Consider the following 18728-nt stretch of genomic DNA (forward strand, 5'->3'; position numbering starts at 1 on the left):
AAACAAGTGGTTGGCCAATTCATTCAACAAAACTGGACCAGACTGTGTTCTGGATACATCTACAGATTGTACTTCCACATTTGGTTTGGTTTTAAGGCCTGTTTATTGGAAAAGCTACACTTTTATGCAAGAATTGCTTACTTCCAGGAAAAAGGTTGACTGGGATATGTAACAGGACTTATTGCTACCCACTGTACCAGGGAATCTACCAATCTAGATTCTAGATGGTTGTTCCAAACTATTTTAAACTAGATTATAGTATTAAATTAAATACTAATGTAATATTTAAAGATCCAAATGGGCTGCGTGGAAGTCTTCTGATATCCCAAAATACCAACATACTGTACAAGTGAAAGGGAAATTCTGCTCTGGAGTGAAAAGTACAAGAATGAAACAATATAACCTGGGTCACAAAACTTGTTTTACTGAATAATTTGTACAACACAGCAAGTTAATTAGAGACACAAATCCAGGATAGTGACAGTTGGATTTTTCATTTGGTAACTGCAGGGACAAGAGCCTCTTATTCTTTGATGGTTTTTCACTGTCTGTCTTATATATTTCCTAATTCACAGAAGTTTGCTTATCATATTTCAATTTTCTGTAAACATTGCAGAGCAAGTCCAATAAGCCAGGAATACCAAAGTATCTCACTATTATGTTGGCACTTCAATCTTATTTACTTGGACATAAGGTGCATTGTTCTCAATAGAACCAGAACCAGATGTTGTCACAGGCACACAGCTGCAAACAAAGAACACTAGTGGCACGCTAAGTAGTCTCCTTCTCCCTAAAGTTTAGCACAACATCTCCATGTTCTGATGGCAGGACATTATGCATCTCCCCCAGTCCCCACTAGTGGGAGCCAATGTGGAATGGGAGCAGAGTGCATGTATTTCGCATGCCACCAAACATTGTGTGTCACAAGGTACAAAATGCCATTAGAATTTGTGTGTGTGTCAACAGATTCATCTATCTATAAATAACTGGTTTTTCTTATTGACAATGATACTTCTGAACATTATTTTGGGCTACATCATGGTATTCCATGCAAGCACTGGGCTTTTCAGCCCCCATGTTTTTCTGCCACAATCCCTTGTGTCACCATGTCAAAATCTGCTTCTGAGGCTTGAGGAATCCTCCAGAACAGCATTCAATGAGGCAGGAAGGCCTGCAGCCAGAAAGGGGAGGAGCTAATCAACCACCCGCTCCCTCTCATGAAAAGTGCTTTGCACATTGCAAAAATGTCTTGAGATCCTAGCCTTTGCTAGAAACCTGCCTGATAATCACACTCAGATTATCATTAATGAAGAGGTGTTCTGTTTATTAAAACAAATCCTGTTGTTTTCCTATAGTTTCTCTTCAGAATACTGGGGAGCGCTCAATGCTTGGATGTCAGAGTCAATGTAGAGGAGACCCGGAAAATCTGTGGCAGCATACTACTCAGCTGGTAAAACATTTCTTCAGAAATACTCTGTAAAAATGAAGACAAACAAAGTAAAAATTGTTTCTTGCTTTCCATAGTTTAGCCAGATCAAGGTTTTGAGTTTTTCCTCACAAATCTGTGAGACCACAGCATGTCCATCCACCAGACGTGCTTTACAGATCATCATCAAGATAGATCAGGCGGAGAGAGAACATTTTCTATTAAAGGCTCCTCTCCGCAATATGGACTTCCTAAGATCTTTTTAGGAATATTGTCTCCTGGAGAACAAGCTTAACTTTGGTTTAAATTATCTCCTTCCAGTAGAGGTATTTTCTGTTAAGTTGAGTTGAAAACTATGTGGTTACTTATGGATCTTCCTTTTGACTTGAAAAGCTTGACTGCATCTCTCTAGGGAGAAAGGGCTTGATTGGGGATCTACTATAACTGCTGCTGGCTGTTAAACACTACCCAGGAGAGTGAGCTATTTCCCCCAACCCCGCCCCTTCTTCAAATTAACTTACCTGGGGTACTAGGAACTGTACAGTCCGAGAAATCCCTCCATCCCAAGAAGCCATTTCCATCATGAATCCTAGAAGATAAAGCTCATTTCATTCAATAATGCCATGGCATCAGTTTAAAATTGGTCAGGTAGCTCCCATTTGCAATTTCTGTAAAGGCAACAATGCAAAGAGGAACACAGGAAATGCAGCCTCTTTTCAAAATCATAACAACACAGTAAGTATAAACAAGGTACGAAAGGGTTCTTGCTGAGATAAGAAACTATTGCAGCCCTATGGGGAAGAAAACACTTTATTTTACGTCCTACAACTTATCTAGGAGGCAAGGATAAAGGGGACATGGTTGTATTAACTAAACTGTGTTGCAGCATCAGTGAAAAAATATGGAGAACTGGTGGAGACATCTCTCTTAAAGGGATGGTTGCAGTGAATTTGGAAAGAAGATTCAATGTGGAAGAATGGTTTTCTTAAAATATTTATATGCTGCCTTTTCTTTCACAGAATGCTATTTACAAAGAGGACTGCTTTTTACTCCAGTCTCTACCAAAGATACTGGAGTAAAAAAAGGCAGCCCTCTTTTCCCTCTTTTAAAATAGAGATCTCTCATAAGTTTATTGGATAAATGCCCCTGAAGAAAGCTTATAGCTGAAACACATTGGGCACATTAATGCATGTCAATAAAGAAGCTGGTCTTCAATTTCCAGCATCTTAAGACATGGTCTTTCTCATTGCTTTTGCACTGGATGCTTCCTGTTTCTTTGCTGTTTACATTCACAGAATGCACAATGTGGCTAGCACCACAACTTTAAATACATCAGTACCATTTATAACCATGTTATTGGACGGCAGAGGAAGGATTTGGGAACATAAAACTTCTGGGAAAATGTTGTCTTACTTCAAGACCTTTATTAATTACATCTTCTTACTCTCCCCACCCCCACCAAGGAGTTCAGGGTAGCAATCACCTTGGTAACTGGCCCATGGTCCCGCAGTGTGTTTCATGGCTGAATTGAAGTTTGAATCCAGGTCTTCCTCCTAAACTCAACACTCTGAACACTATACCACCCTGGTTCTCAAACAGTATAGAAATGAAGAAAATTACCATGGAGGATGGACATATGAAGCTGCCTTAAACTGAACCAGACTGCTGGGTGGTCTGAACCATGCCTGGGTAGTCTGAACCATCTCAGGGGGGTGGTCTACTCTGACAGCAGCCTCCTAGAATCTCAGATGGGGGACGTTCCAGTCCCTATGCAACATCCTTCTAAGAGCGGATATGTCAGGGATTGTACCTGGGACCTGCTGCAGAGGAGCATGTGCGCAGCCACTGAGTTATGGCCCCTAGAATGAAGCGGTCAATTCCAGCTATTAATGCAGAATGTGGATGTACTAACCTTTGACACACTTAAAAACAAGCTCTGCCCTTTTCAAACACCAAGATATAGTCATTTCCTTAAAAGGAAAGGGGGGAAAAGGAAACCAATTAGACATCAAAAAGTAAGGAAGGTGAATGAATGAGAGATGCAGCAAGTAACAAATCAATGAGCTGCTATGAGAAATAAAACTTTCTCACCAGCTTACAATTTTTTATTCATCTTACATGAACATCTTATTATCCCTACATTTCTTGTAATACACAGTGATCCTGCTAATTCATATATTTTCTTCTTCTTCAAATGTTCTTGACCTGTACATCTCTCTTTTCTCTTATCAGGTCACAGAAAATTATACCAACTACGTTTAACCTTCATCCAGAGTCTTTTTACTCATGAGTAGGACTTCCTAGTCACATTCATTACACTGAATGCCCCCAACTTTCCCAGACCACAGAATCTACAATATAATTTAATATTTCATTTCAGAGGAGTACAGTGGTAACCCTAACATCCCAAGCATGGCACTCTGTGTGACAGCACAGCTCACTGAGAATGAGTGTTGTTAGCTAAGAAAAACCCTACATCTATGAGAATCCATGCTTCAACATCTCAGTTCCCAACATTTCAGCTAAAAGGACACACTGTGATTGACCTAAAGGCAATCCACAGCTCTAGTAGCTGGTCAAGTGCATTCCATAGGCCAATCTTCCACAATCATCACCTCTCTGGTTGGTTTGTCAGCTCTCCTTGGGCACACACTTCTTGTATACAAACAAAACCTACATTTTCTGTCCACACAAGCCAAATACAGATGACAATTGTTCCCTTTGTAAATGTGGTTGCATCTCTGGGGGTATGTCTGATTGTTGCGTCTCATAGAGCCTACATAGGTCAACTCCTTGTTCTGGAGAGCCTCTGACAGCTGTCCACTGGGAAAATAGTTACACACACACACACACACCCCACAATCCTCTGAGGGCAGATTCAGATGAACATAGCCCTGTATATGTGATAAAATGGCTGCCGTAGCCCTGATGTTTTCTCCCAGTAGGAGAAATGGAAAAAGATAAGAGAGGTACTGTGGATGGCTGATCCATTAATATCAGGCTTACTGAGGCAGCTGGTTGTTGCTGTTGTGATCCTTTTGGCTTTGTTCTGGTGGCTAAAATCCCTGCTTCTGTGAGGGTCAGATGCTTCTGAATGATTTACATGTTCCAAACACTAGGTCTGACATTGTGGGAGGGGAAAAGTATACAGTGTACTGTGCTTGACTGGCCAGCAAACTCGCCTGACCTGACCCCATAGAGAATCTATGGGGCATTGCCAAGAGAAGGATGAGAGACATGAGACCAAACAATGCAGAAGAGCGGAAGGCCGCTAATGAAGCATCCTGGTCTTCCATAATACCTCATCAGTGCCACAGGCTGATAGCATCCATGCCACGCCGCATTGAGGCAGTAATTGCTGCAAAAGGGGCCCAAACCAAGTACTGAATACATATGCATGCTTATACTTTTCAGAGGTCCGATATTGTTCTATTCTTCAATCTTTGTCTTCTTGGTTCCATGTAATATTCTAATTTTCTGGGATTGTGGATTTGGGGTTTTCATGAGCTGTACGCCATGATCATCACAATTATAACAAATGAAGGCTTGACTTATCTCACTTTGCATGTAATGCGTCTGTCTCATATATCAGTTTCACCTTTTAATTTGCATTACTGAAATTAATGGACTTTTGCACGATATTCTAATTTTCCGAGTTTCACCTGTATTTTTCAGACACTATAACCTTTCAAGGCCAATTAAGCTTGCAAAACAAAACAGAAATTTCCAAAGAGAAACTGGGTGTTCTCTCCTAGCTCATATGGCCTAACATGGGAATTGGATAGAAACCACCCCACCACAGGAATTCCATTAATGTTGGGGTGGTTTTCTACCTGGTGTCATTTTTTTTAAGCCTACTTTCCAGGAGGCTTTTGAGATCACCTGGCATTGTGTGTGTGTGTGTGTGTGTGTGTGTCCATATGTCCCCTACTATCGACTTTGCAACGCCTGGACCAATATGAACCAAATCGGGTACAGCTGTAGGGACACCTCAACGGCGTAGTTTGTGGTGATGTCATCCATCCCGATTCAAGATGGCGGACGTGTAAACCTTTGAGGCACAAGTGGGCTAACCTAACTGATTTGAACCAAATTTTCTACAGATGTAGGGAAACATAGGGATGCCAAAATGCTGTGGTGTGTGATGATGTAATCCACTCCAAATTAAGATGGCAGCCACGTGAACATCTGAGGCACAAGCGAGCTAATTTGTGGACTATCTAATCAATTTAAATCCAATTAGGTACAGTTGCAGTGAGTGACATACATGGACACCTCAATGGCATAGCTTGTGATGATGTCATCCAAGGTGATTCAAGACGGCAGACATGCAAATTTTTGAGGTACAAGTGGGCTAACCTTTGAACCGCTTAACCGATTTGAACCACATTTGCTGCAGCTGTAGGGACACATAGGTACACCTCAATGACAAAGATTGTGACGATGTCATCCACCTCAATTCAAGATGGTAGCCACAAACCTTGGAGGCACAAGTGCACTAACTTGTGGACAGTCTAACCAATTTGAACCAAATTTGCTACAGCTGAATGGACACATAGGGATGCCCCAATGGTGTAGTTTGTGATGATGTCACCCACCGCAATCCAAGATGGTGGATGCATAAACTTTTGAGGCACAAGCACACTAACCTGAGGACTGTCTAACCGATTTGAAACAAATTTGGAACAGCTGTAGTGAGTGACACACAGGGACACCTCAATGATGACATCCACCCCAATCCAAATAGCGGACACATGAACACTTGAGGAACAAGAGATCTTAACTTGTGGACCTCAATTTGCACCAAATTTAATCCAGATGTCGAGACAGTGAAGGAAAGTAGGCCAATTAGTTCTTACTAGAACTTGTTATTAACATATAGATCATAACTAGTGAGGGGCCATTACTATGGATATATTGTGTACTAAAGTGCAGGTAAGAGTATGACAACAAAGGCATAGCTAAGAATGCAGTAGTTTGCTTGTTTACGCACACTGAGGCAGCCGGGGGGAGAAATCTACCACAAAATCTGGATAAGGGTTAAATATTCTATTTCCCCCCATGTTCCTATATGTCAAGAAGTTCAACATTTCAGTTATTTCAGAAGTTTGCTGATAACCTCTGAAAATCCAGTCTTGAGTTTTCAAAGTAAGTCCATCTATACCTGCTCAAGTACTACTCCAGAATGGACAACTGTGAAATGTAGGTAGCCTGAACGTGTCCATCTCATACTAATTTTCAGACTCACTGGTCAACATCCAACTAGTATTGCACATGCAGTGGGAAAGGGGTAATTTTCATTGATACTTCCCCTCCGTGGCCATATGTGTCTCCCAAATATGTCCCAAGCCTCAGGAATTGCTGCAGAGGTAAGGGCAAGGAGGATGGCAAAAATTGCCCTTCCCACATTGCACAAACAAAATATTATACTGCACATGCAACAGTTTGGATGTCTGCTATCATCTGGTGACATACAACCTTATCCTATGCTATGGTCCTACAAGGTTAGCAAAAATAAAAATCCCTAACTCTGATACATGCAGTGTATAAAATATAGACTAAAAGCTAAATCATGGAACATCTAATAAGCTGGAAACACTTAAAATCAAATTTTCTTATGATGCAAATCCTTAGTGCCTGTTTACTTTGCCTTCAGGCTTATATAATATATGAAAGCGAAAGAACAGTGTTGGATAACAGAATATAGGTTTTTTTCCAGACTTAGCGGAAGAAATACTGGATCTCCATTGTAATTTATCTGCCTACACACCCTCTTGCTCACATGTAAGGTGGGCGTTTGCCGGTGGTTTTGATCCATGCCTTGGCAAAGATAAAAACCAGACTCTAAAAAGGAAGGTCCTGTTGCTCTGAAGGCAAATTAGCAGCACATCTGGCAGCCAGTGAGGTCAACAGCTGATGCCATAAAAGGACCTTTTGGAAGAAACAGGATGCGACACCTGGATGATGACAGTTTTGGATGAGAATAGGCTTTCTTGTCCTTTGGGGTCTGCTAGGAATAAAAATAACCCCCAGGAAAAAGCACAGAATTTAAACCCACAGAGTTCATCTGCTCAAAAGCAACATAATGGCCCTGAACTTTTACACTTTAAGTGGATTTCTGAGTTAGCACTACAGGATGTGAATTACTCCCTTGGACGTGGTTCGCATGTGCATGTTCACATGGAGCATCAAGTGATGATGAAAGGCTTGTATCCTGCCAGACCACGTTTCAGTTCACTCAATTCACATACCTGACTCATCACCAAGTGTTGAGAAATCCAGTTTTTATATGGATCAGCTCTAAGTGTGTGTTTTCACATATCACTCTCCTCAACAGTATTGACCTGATTAGCACAGCAACATAATTCAGAGCACTTCCCAGCCTGCATAGAGACAGCAAGTCCAAATGCAGTCAGTCACATTTTAAGTGGTGACCCTTCAAATTGACCAGTGCTATTTCCAACCCACATTATTTACTTGAATGGGGGTGGTATGCTGAAGAGATCTGTGCAAATATTGCCCTATATTAGGTTAGCTAGACCCAGTTTGGAGGGGGTGAGTAGAAAATGCTTTCACAAAGCATGCTATATCTCTCCAAAATACAAATTCACAAGATCATTCACTATGAATAGTGACAGACATAATGAGGAAAATTACTTAATGTAGTCCAATTGAAATTAAAACAGGCTGGCAATGCCTAACTTGCCCTTTTAATTTCAATGGGCTTACTATGAGTAATTTTTCTCATCATGTCAGACAGTGAGAAGTTTGGAAAAAGAACACCACTGTCTGCCTATTTGCATCTGGAAAAACAGCCAAAAGCCAAAGTCCAGAAGCGTCTGGTCCTACTGATTTCAAGATAAATGTTTTCACACACACCAGTTTCGTTTCTAAGAACATAAGAACAGCCCTGCTGGATCAGGCCCAAGGCCCATCTAGTCCAGCATCCTGTTTCACACAGTGGCCCACCAGATGCCGCTGAAAGCCTACAGACAAGAGTTGAGGGCATGCCTTCTTTCCTGCAGTTACTCCCCTGCAACTGGTACTCAGAGGCATCCTGCTTTTGAGGCTGGAGATAGCCTATAGCCTTCCGACTAGTAGCCGTTGATAGCCCTCGCCTTCTAATGGGACTTAAAGGTGCTGAACTTGGCCTGGCTACACACAGCCTTTTATAACACTGGGAAGGGGGAGGGGGGCACTGTAGAACCAGTCTCGGTCCCATGTAAGTAATCCTGAAGATATGCTATGGTTAACCACTCCACAAAAGTATGCATACACAAATGGTAAAGATATGGCGGGGGGGGGGAGGTTTGCCATATTTCGTTTCAGAAATTTTACTTTATGATTATTATTATTAATTCAATTTCTATACAACCCTTCCAAAAATGGCTCAGGGTGGTTTACACAGAGAAATCCTATATAATAAGATCCTTGGTGTCTGCATCCATGTCTCTGACGATGGTTGGTGTCTGCGTCCGTGTCTCTGATGGGTGTTCTGGGCATGCGTGGTGCGCGTACGCAGAACACACCGAGAGAGACACGGATGCAGACGCTGGTTGCCATGTTGGTGCCGGCGGCGGCATGGAGGCTGGCGGCGAAGGGCCCGGCCGGGCCGCGGAGGCCGGCAGCGGCATGGAGGCTGACGGTGAAATGCGCGGCCTGGCTGCGGAGGCTGGCGGCGAAGAGCCCGGCCCGGCCGCAGAGGCCGGTGGCGGGGAAGGGCCCGGCCGGGCTGCAGAGGCCAGCGGAGGCCAGGGACGAAGGGCCCGGCCGGGTCGCAGAGGCCGGCGGCAAAGTGGAGGCCGGCAGAAAAGGGCCTGGGCGCGGAGGCCGGCGGCGGCCCGGCCGGAGACTGGGGCGAAGGGGACAGAGGCGGCGGCGGGCCCGGCCCGGCCGTGGGGGCCACAGGCGGCGGCGGCGGGCCCGGCCCAGAAAGGGGAGGCCAGCGGTGGTGGGGGCCCTGGCCCGGCCGGGGAGGTCGGCGGCGGCACGGAGACTGGCGGTGGTGGGAGGGGGAATGGCGGCGGTGGGGCCTGGAGCGCACGACTCTTCTGGGCAGGGGGGAGTGGGAAGGGCAAGAGGGAGTGGGGCAGGGGGAGGGGGAGGGGGAAGGGAAGGGCAAGAGGGAGTGGGCCAGTGGGAGGGCAGGAGGGACTGGGGCAGGAGGCTGACAGGGAGGGGAGGGTGAGAGAGAGGGGTGGGAGGGGGAGGGAGGGCAAAAGGGAGTGGGGTCGGAGGGAGGGGAAGAGAGGCAAGAGTGTGGGGCAGAAGGGAGGGAGGGAGAGTCGGGCAGTACTCTCAGAAAAGGGCCCCCACTCTCGGCCAGAGGAGGCAGTGGGCCTGGCCGGGTGGAGGAGGATGCGGTGCGGCCGAGGTGGCGGCGGAGCCGCGGCCTCGGCCAGAGGAGGCGGAGTTAGCTGGCCCCAAAGGTCTACTAGCGCCCGTTAATTTAACGGGCTTAAAGTTACTAGTAATAAATAAATAAGATGGATCCCTGTGCCCAAAGGGCCCACAATCTAAAAGAAACATAAGACAGAAACCAGCAACTGTCACTGGAGGTACTGTGCTGGGGGTGGATAGGGCCAGTTACTCTCCCCTTGCAAAAATAAAGAGAATCACCACATTAAAATGGTGCCTCTTTGCCCAGTTAGCAAAGTTTTTGACCCCTTTCTATTATGTGTCACAGAACATGGGATTATTTTAAATTAGATCAAGCTACACTTGAACACATCTTACAAGCAAATCCAATTTTTAAAAATAATGGGTGCTGCAAGATGTGACTTTGTTCACTCCAATTATTTTACAAGTGTTGAAAAAAGGGAGCACTGGCCGATATCGAGACCAATGCTGCACTAGTACAATGAACAAAGATGCACACAATGCAAGAAGGCTGTGTAGGCAAAGGATGCTTAAAACTGCTCAGTCTCTTGCGCAAGTGTTGTGCTGCGAAAAGGCTTCATAGCAGCAAAGCAAGTGCCCCCTGTTGCACCATTGCAATGCAAGCTCCTGACTTAGTGGAACTAGCTAGTGCAACATCCTTGCACTAAAACATATTTGCACTAGTGCAGCCACTATTTTTTAATAATTTATCTTTGTTGCGTGATTACATCCCCCTACCCACCACTTTGGAATGGGCACCATATTTGAAAAGCTGATTACATGAACTGTTGAAATTCTATTCCACGCTATGAAACTGGGAGGCTCACAGTTCATGCAGAATTCTATCCAGGACTATTGGGACTATCAGTGTTGAGTAGGAACTGCCCATCCCCCCTAGAATAGGGGTGCCAAGCTGCAGCCCTCCAGGTATTTTTGGTCTACAATTCCCATCATCCCTGGCTACTGGCCACTGTGGATGATGGGAGTTGTAAGCCAACAAGAGCTGGTGGGGCGGGCGGGGTGCATTTTGACACCCGCCATAGAACACGTTCTGCTTTGCATGCACATTGCAGGAGATGATCAGTAGCGGTAGGCAAGCTGTCTTTCAAGGATGCTCATATGCCATTATTGACAGTATCAGTAAAGAACCTCTGATAACTCCACAATCTCTTAGAAGCTTATCAGAAACTAGCTGGAAGATCACTGAATGAGATGGATATTACTGGTCCTGTCAATGTTTCTGTCGGGATGCTAAGTTACCTGGTTGCCTGCGTGGCTCTATGGAGTCCGGAGGAGGCCATGGCATCCCTCCTGTGGGACTTCAGCAGACAGCAGGGGTGAGAAGTAACCAGGCTGTTTGGGTCCTGGTGGGGTTGAGAGGGCAAGACAGGGAGAGCTGCAGGGAACAGCTCCAGGGAGACATATAGGTTGCATGGGGCAGGAAACAGGAAGCAAGGTCAGGAAGGGGGCAGGGGGCTGGAAGTAGGTTTTAAGCCCTGTTAGCTCTACTACTACTTCTACGGATATTTATATACTGCTCTTCAACCAAAGTTCTCAAAGCAGTTTACACAGAAAAATACAATACAATACATAAATAAGATGGTCCCCTGTCCCCAAAGGCCTCACAATCTAAAAAGAAACACAAGGCAGATACCAGCAACAGCCACTGGGGCATTTAAAAACCATGCAGCGGATGATGAGGGGCTGCTTCTGAGTATGGCAGCTGAGAGTTCCCCAGGAGAGGGAATTGGCTGAATGCAGCAAGCCAGGAGGACGACTCAGGTGGAAACTAACCCCTTTCCGTGGCTGTTCCTGAAGCTGACCTTTTTTCTGAGCCTATCCAGTCATTCTGGAGTTCAAGAAGAGCCAGGAGCCCACCTCGACCCCTGGGAGTACGACAGTTTCAAAACAGAAACAATACATAAAATCATTGGTGACCAATTGCTTACCTCAGACATATCATGTACCAGTAGAAGAGGAATACTAACTGTAGTAATGTCATGCGTGCAACACACTTTGAGGATATTTCGGAGGCCCATGATTGCAGGATCCCGGGCAGTAATATTGCCTGACCTCACACTATCATCCACACAGAGGTGAAAAGTAACATGAATTTCAGAGAGATTTGAATGGCGAGTGATATAGAATTCTCCTGGGGAAATATATTAAGAGACAGATTAATCAACAGTCTCCAGGGACAAATTTAAAAATCAAGACGAGAAAGGAGAAAAATGCGATTTAAAACCATCTTTCAAGACAACTCAGTTCAAGTAGATATGTAAGAGGCTGTAAGGGTTTGGATGGGCCAAAACAAGCTCGGGCTTAATCCCTCCAAGACACAGTTATTCTTGTTTAGAAACCAGAACCTGACCAGATCAAGAACTAGTGTCTCCCTTGATGGGGTCACGCTCCCCTTGAAAGAGCAGGCTCGCGATTTGGGAGTCATCCTGGACTCACAGCTCCTGCTGGAACAGCAGGTAGAAGCTGTGCCCTCGTCACCTCTCGGTTGGACTACTGCAATGTGCTTTACCTGGGGTTGCCTTTGAAAATCTCAGAAGCTTCAACTGGCCCAAGATTCTGTGGCCTGGCTGCTTATGGGCAGCAGAAAACATGGTGATGTTTCACATTTGTTGCGGTCACTGCATTGGTTGCCAGTTCACTTCTGGGTCCAATTCAAAGTGCTAGTTATTACCTATAAAACCCCTAAGGGTTTGGCACCTGTGTACCTTCAGGACTGCCTCTCCCATCCAACTTTGACCCACCCTGTGAGGTTGTCTCAGGTGGGCCTTCTCAGAGTTCTGGGCCCAGGGGAGGGCCTTCTCTTTTGCAGACCTCTCCTTATGGAACACCCTGCATTACCTGGGGGACTGGTAATGTAATGTCACTTCCCTTCTGACCTTTAGCCTTTTGAAAACTTATTTATTTTGCCAGGCTTTTAGTTTTTACTGTGTTTGTGTGTCTGTTTCCCCCTTTTTTCTCTTCCTGTTGTTTTAATTTATGTAAACCACCTCAAGTCTATGGAAGTCCGGCAGTCAATATATTTGCTAAATAAATAAATATGAAATGTTTTCCATCAGATACAAATTAGCTACAGTACTTACTTTTTTTGGCAATATTACAACACAGTGCAAAAGTTACTGTGGCATAAGCACATACTGAGAAAAATGGGTGTGTATGTATGAAGCAAATGTAACAGGGAAAAAAGTGGAGTACCACCTACATTTCCTTTTACATCATCTAAACCTCATTTTCTCCTCCACCACAGAGAACTCATGTAACATGATGCAAATAGGCAGATGTAAATCTATAAATTGCTAGGAAGATTAGAAGACAAAAAGGTATGTTGTAACACTGAATACTGAACACATATTTGTAAGCATACAGATATGGAAATGGCAGACACAGAGGAGCTGAAGGAGAGGATCTAAAAAGGAAGGGAGAGTTCAGGTGTAGGAGTGACTCTTGGAAGAGGAGAAGGGGGGGCGGCGGACGGGCAAGAAGTACTATTAAAGAAAATGTATCGCAATGAATACACTTTAAATTTATTGAAAATCAATTTCTCCTGGCAATTTAACACACTAGAAACAAGACTTTGCTCAAAAACAGCAGCTGCAATAACAGCAATTAGAGTTTGACGGACTGGTGGCAGAGTCAGTTCCAATGATACGCCTGTGGCTGAGTGCAGAAAAATACCAATTCATGTGAACAGTGTAAACTCTCAAACTCATCTGAGATCAAAGCTCCTCTTTCATGAAGAGAGAAGTTGCATTTCCCCCGCTTTTCATGGAAGACGAGACAAGATCTCACGAGACTGCAACTCCGCCACTGTACTGCTCATGAGAGAGCTGGCCATTCATGCCATTGCCAGAGAATGGAAAATGACCGATTTGCAGAGCCAGGCGTCTGGAAGAGAAAAGAGCAATTTGGCAGTGCAGACTGGCAGTGGTGTCCCTAGGGTTTGAGTAAAAGCAATCCTCAAGTAGCAGGGTTCATGGGACTGCAAGAGACAATGTTTAGAATACAGGCACCACTGCACCAAGGGTCAAACTAGACATTATTTTAAGTGTGTCTGCTCTCTTTACATATCTGTTTTAGTTTTGTAAATGGCATGCGTGTGCGAACCAGATCAAAACCATGAGTAGGGAGCCTTGAATACTTTGCTCCTGCTGTAGTTCTGATTATGGATTATGCCCCTCAATTTACATTAAGAAAAAAAAAGCTGCCATTGGCATCACCTGAACCTTTTATTCCTAATGGAAATATTGTGGATGCAGTGAGGAGATGCGTGTGATTTGGATTAGAACCACAGTGGGCACAAAATGTTAAAGCTTCCCAACCCCACCCCACCCCCACATTGTGATTCTGATCTGGGTTGTGCACCCCCACACATGCTGTTTATGAAATAACAGAGACATGCAGGGTCAGGTGCATTTAAGGCAATGTGTGTTTTGACCCGTAATGGTGCACAAGCTCCACTAGACTGTTTTGTAACCAGTTGTATCTTTCCAATCATTCCTGGAAAACGTGGGGAAAGCCTGTGTTTTTTCCAAGAGCTCTCTTCTAGCTAAAAATATGAATTTCGGGAGCACCAGCCTTCCTTACTCATTTCCCTCTTCTTTCCCATAACTTGCCCTTGCAACGTTTTGTGTGTGTGTGTGTGTGTGCGCGCGCGCGCGTGCGCGCACGCTCTGACACTGACGCACACACACACACGCACACACGGTGAGGGGAGATGCTGGCGGCAGCAGGGGCCATCAGAGAGGAGCAGCAACAGAGAGGATACTGCAGAGGCAGTATCTTTTAAAAATTTCATTATGTTTCTTTTCGACTCACCAGACACACATAGCAACAGGAACATGCTCTTCGCACGTAAAAATTCAGTATACAATTACAATCTGATTTCTAGCAATAGACATATCTAACAAAATAGATGGCATAAACAGAACTTACCAGGCAAAATATTTGATGGGTTTTGTTCCATATTCTTAGACTTGTCTTCACTCCCACAACTTCTGTTCGCTGCATGTGAAAGCAATATAAGTCATTAGGATATTACATACAGTTAGGTGCTTCTCAGTTACATAAGATGGCATAAAATGAAAGATCAACCACATTTTCACAAGCTTTGAGGACAACATGTATAAAGCCTTATTGCTGATAATACGGGGGGCGGGGGGAGGTGTGGCGGGGGGAAGAAGAGTTCCAGATTTGATATATATTTAAAAATCTGCATAGCATAAGCACACACAAGTTACATTTTGAATGGAATTTCAACAGATTTTTAACAATTAAATTTTGGGCACCATCCATCAAGAGCACAGTACCAAGAAAACACTGAATAGGAGGAGGAAAAGAAGAGGACATCTTTGCCCACCTACTTAAAATAATCCAATGTGGATCTTCTCAGGATCTGATCCTATGCTTCCCTGGAACTTCACACCTCTCCCTTCAGATTTCCTCTGTCCCTTCAAGGGAGGTGGTGGTGGTGGTGGGGATGACAGTCTGACACACAATTTGAAAACCAGTGGCAATAATGGCTCAGATCTATGGCCTGGGAGAAGAGACGCTCCTCTCTCCAGCGAATGACAGTGGAGTGCTCTTGACAGTCATTTTAACTAGAGGGCGGTGGGTGGGAGGGAATGCTATTTATGCTGGGCAATATCACAGGGAGTCATTACTTCGGGGTAGAGCAAGGGCATGGGCTTTGGTTAGCTTGTTCTCTCAATCCTCATGTCGTGGGTTTTTAAACTGGTTGTGTATGCTAATCCCTCATGTGGGATTAGGACATTTGATGAGGCTACTAGATGTTGGTCTCTTGGGGGCAAAAACCTTGTGAGGAGGATTTGCAAAATGTTTTTAGCAATGAGTCCTAACCAGGGGTATTAACAGCACTGTGTAAATTACAGTTTTATTAGGTCTCCTCTCTGTTGCTTGTTGGATTTTAATTCTGAGCCATTCAGAGTCAATCTTGGCTTTAAAAACCCCCAGGGTAATTACATATACAATATAATAATTATTTGCACCCATCCTGCCCCCTAGAAACACAAAGAATACCTTAGTGGTAACCCTATTTTCAACATGACAAGCTCTGCAAAACATTTTATTTCAAATGTAGCTAGTGAACCATGGCTACAAAACTGGATTATGGGTAGTCTGTGCTTCCAACGTTCAGGAGAATAAATGGGGTTTCAGTGATGAGAAAAAGTACACTTTATCTTGGACAACATTTCTAAATGCTTATTGGCTTTGTGTTCTAAAGAGCAAACAGTAACCATATTGTACTTCCAAGGCAACTGCAAAGATGACACCCCCACCCACCCCATTTGTTTCAAGGAGAGCGACTCCAACTATTACTGACCATGCATCCTCTTGGACTTACTGCTCTGCTGCGCTCTGGCATAAAGTACAACCTGCTGAACAACTTCAAGCTGCTCTTGAATCCCAGGGAAGTGGAAGTCTGTGCACTCCTGGCAAACTGTTGCAAAGTCTGAAATGAAGAAAAGACTTTATTCTCACTAAGGTGATAAATCTGTGTCTGGGCTGTACTTCAGACTGGTGGTGGTGATGGTGGCAGCTCACAAGATGAATTGCTCTTCCTTATACAAACACTCTCTCCAAAGAGAAAAGGGAGAAACAGTCTAGCCTAGCTTTCTTCCGAACATACTACCATCTCCCTTATCTGCAGTCTGATGTGATGAAAGCCAAGCATAGGTTTACCAATTCAGTGAGAACCAGGCCAAAGAGTTAAGGGTTGAAAGAGAAGACCAGAATGTTTTGCACTGCAGGACACTACTGCTATAGTTCAATCACTTAGCCTCCCCACCACCCCGGAAAAGCCAAACACCTTCATCTCTCAGAAAAAACATTTTTTGTGTAACTGGATTTACAGAGTCTAACAATGTTCTCAGATATGAACACCTTGACAAACAGCTTTTGGAGCATGCTGTAGCATCTTAGCCCATTAAGATTCTGAAGGGAGATAATTTGCAATACAAAAATGATAAAAATAATTTGTGTTAGATAGTCTCAGTCCTTCAGGCTATCAGTTTCTCAAACTACAAGAATCTTTGCATGAAAAATTTGATTTAAGATTATAACGAAACACACAACTAAGAAGTTTGGACAGTACAAGCACTTTAACATTTATTTATTTTTTAAAGAGTTTGATTACTAAAAAAGATTTTTTTAAAAATTACTAGGAAGGTTAAGAAACAAGCACATCAGCACTCCTTTCAGAAGTAACAACATGTCTGTGTGTCACGTATATGCAAGTAAATAAATCCAGCGAGTACTTATGGACAGAAGCAGTAAAACATCACAAGCATTAATAACTGCAGGTTGCATGTAAAGCATGCATAGCTATTTTAAAACACACGGGCACATCATATAGGCCTTACTAATGTTACATCCAACATACATATGTGGATTTTCCAGAAAAGTTTGAATTGGAAACTTTCCCCATGCAATGTTTTTCTCATTTATATAAGTTTTCCTCTCAGAACATTTTACTATGCAAGTTTCTCTGACATCCTAATAGATTGTGAGCTGATTTGGCATGCCATTTGACCTATATATTTAGCAAAAGAAACCCCACCATATGCCTGCTTACAATCAATGCAACATTTGTACTCTCTCACTTACTTCCTAGGAATAACGCATGCGCCCGTTCTGGGGCACGTGCGCACTCGCTGCCGCCATGCACGCGCTCCGTACACTTGTGACGCGTACGGAGCGCGCGTGTGGTGGCGGCGGCGAGTGCAAATGCACGCCAGAACGGGCTCATGCGTGTAGCGTATTTGAGCTCTAGCAGGCTAACGACAGGGCTAGGGGCGGCAGGGAGGAACGCTGCCGCCCCAGAAACTTTTGCAAAAACCACAGCGCCGGAGGGGTAAGAGCGGCGGGGTGTGTGTGTGTGTAAGTACTACCCCCCCGCCCTTAAAGCTACAACCCTCCCCCCCCGTGCCCATCCAGACCGGTTCGGCAGCATGCACATCCCTATAATCTATTATATTAATTCTCCTGGGTGTGCCTTGGAATGTGCATCCCAGAGCCCAGCTGATTGGCTGGGCGGCAGATAGGCCTGATTGGTTGAGGCGCATCCAGGAGGATTGGTCGCCGTGGCAGCAGCAGGCCTGGCCGCAGAGGCCAGAGGCAGCGGAGGGCCCAGCCCAGCCACAGAGGCAAGGCCCAGGAAGGGCAGGGGAGAACCGGGGGGGGGGGAGTGGCAGTGCGGAGGAGAAGCGGCTGGGCCTGGAAGTGGAGACTGGGGCAGAACGTGGGGGGAAGAGGTAACCGCCGGCCCCAAAGAGCGCACAGATGCTCTGTGCTGGGTCGACTAGTCCCTTGAAAAACATTAAAAATTTTGAAAATGCCAATCTTGCTAATATTGCATTGGCATCCATCCATTGATATTAATGTATTTTATGAAACAATGAATTTTTAGAAATTATTTTTTTGTGGAAAAGTTACAAAGTATGGGGAAATGTTCAACCCTTCTCTAGCTACATCTATATTACATAATACCTAGCACACAGTCTCTGCTATTCAGCACATATAGCTGTATGGGATGGATGTAAATCTGAATTTACGAAATTCAGCTGTAAGATATGAGTATTTTTCTACATTCGGACACTGCTTGTCTCCTCCTCCAATATTAGAGGCACCTAAAATGGTGCTTGAAAGATTGCAGAGTATTAATACAACAGAAAGTTCTTTTATCAAATACCATAAAAGACGAAGGTCCAGATTCAACGCTCTATGTACTCATGAAGCTAAATGGGGAAGCAGTTCTCTGATTCAGTTTAACATTGGGGTGGGGGAAGGGGGAGCTCTGTGCATGTAGTATATTTTCTGCTCAGACTGAGCCCTAGCTCAGGAATGAATGGAGAAGTTCTTGCATGTGCATGAGCAGTAAAGAGTCATC

The 18728-nt window shown here is 44.4% G+C and overlaps 1 protein-coding gene across 7 annotated transcripts in view; it reads right to left on the bottom strand.

Annotated features, from left to right (window-relative positions):
* Positions 1-403: 403 nt before the first annotated feature.
* The window catches only part of C5H12orf4 (chromosome 5 C12orf4 homolog), a 31652-nt gene continuing 13327 nt past the window's right edge, over positions 404-18728 (bottom strand). For 6 of the 7 annotated variants that reach the window (XM_053252751.1, XM_053252754.1, XM_053252752.1 and 3 more), the window contains 6 exons: positions 16164-16292; positions 14756-14824; positions 11755-11957; positions 3339-3396; positions 1948-2015; positions 404-1474 (listed from right to left, as the gene is read on the bottom strand). In XM_053252751.1, the coding sequence (XP_053108726.1) occupies positions 1382-1474; positions 1948-2015; positions 3339-3396; positions 11755-11957; positions 14756-14824; positions 16164-16292 (620 nt within the window). In that variant the 3' untranslated portion in view covers positions 404-1381. The remainder of the gene's footprint in view (positions 1475-1947; positions 2016-3338; positions 3397-11754; positions 11958-14755; positions 14825-16163; positions 16293-18728) is intronic. The other variant, XM_053252749.1, reaches the window with a different exon arrangement.

This window comes from Hemicordylus capensis, chromosome 5 (genome assembly GCF_027244095.1).
Source record: "Hemicordylus capensis ecotype Gifberg chromosome 5, rHemCap1.1.pri, whole genome shotgun sequence".
In the NCBI taxonomy this organism is placed as follows: domain Eukaryota; kingdom Metazoa; phylum Chordata; class Lepidosauria; order Squamata; family Cordylidae; genus Hemicordylus; species Hemicordylus capensis.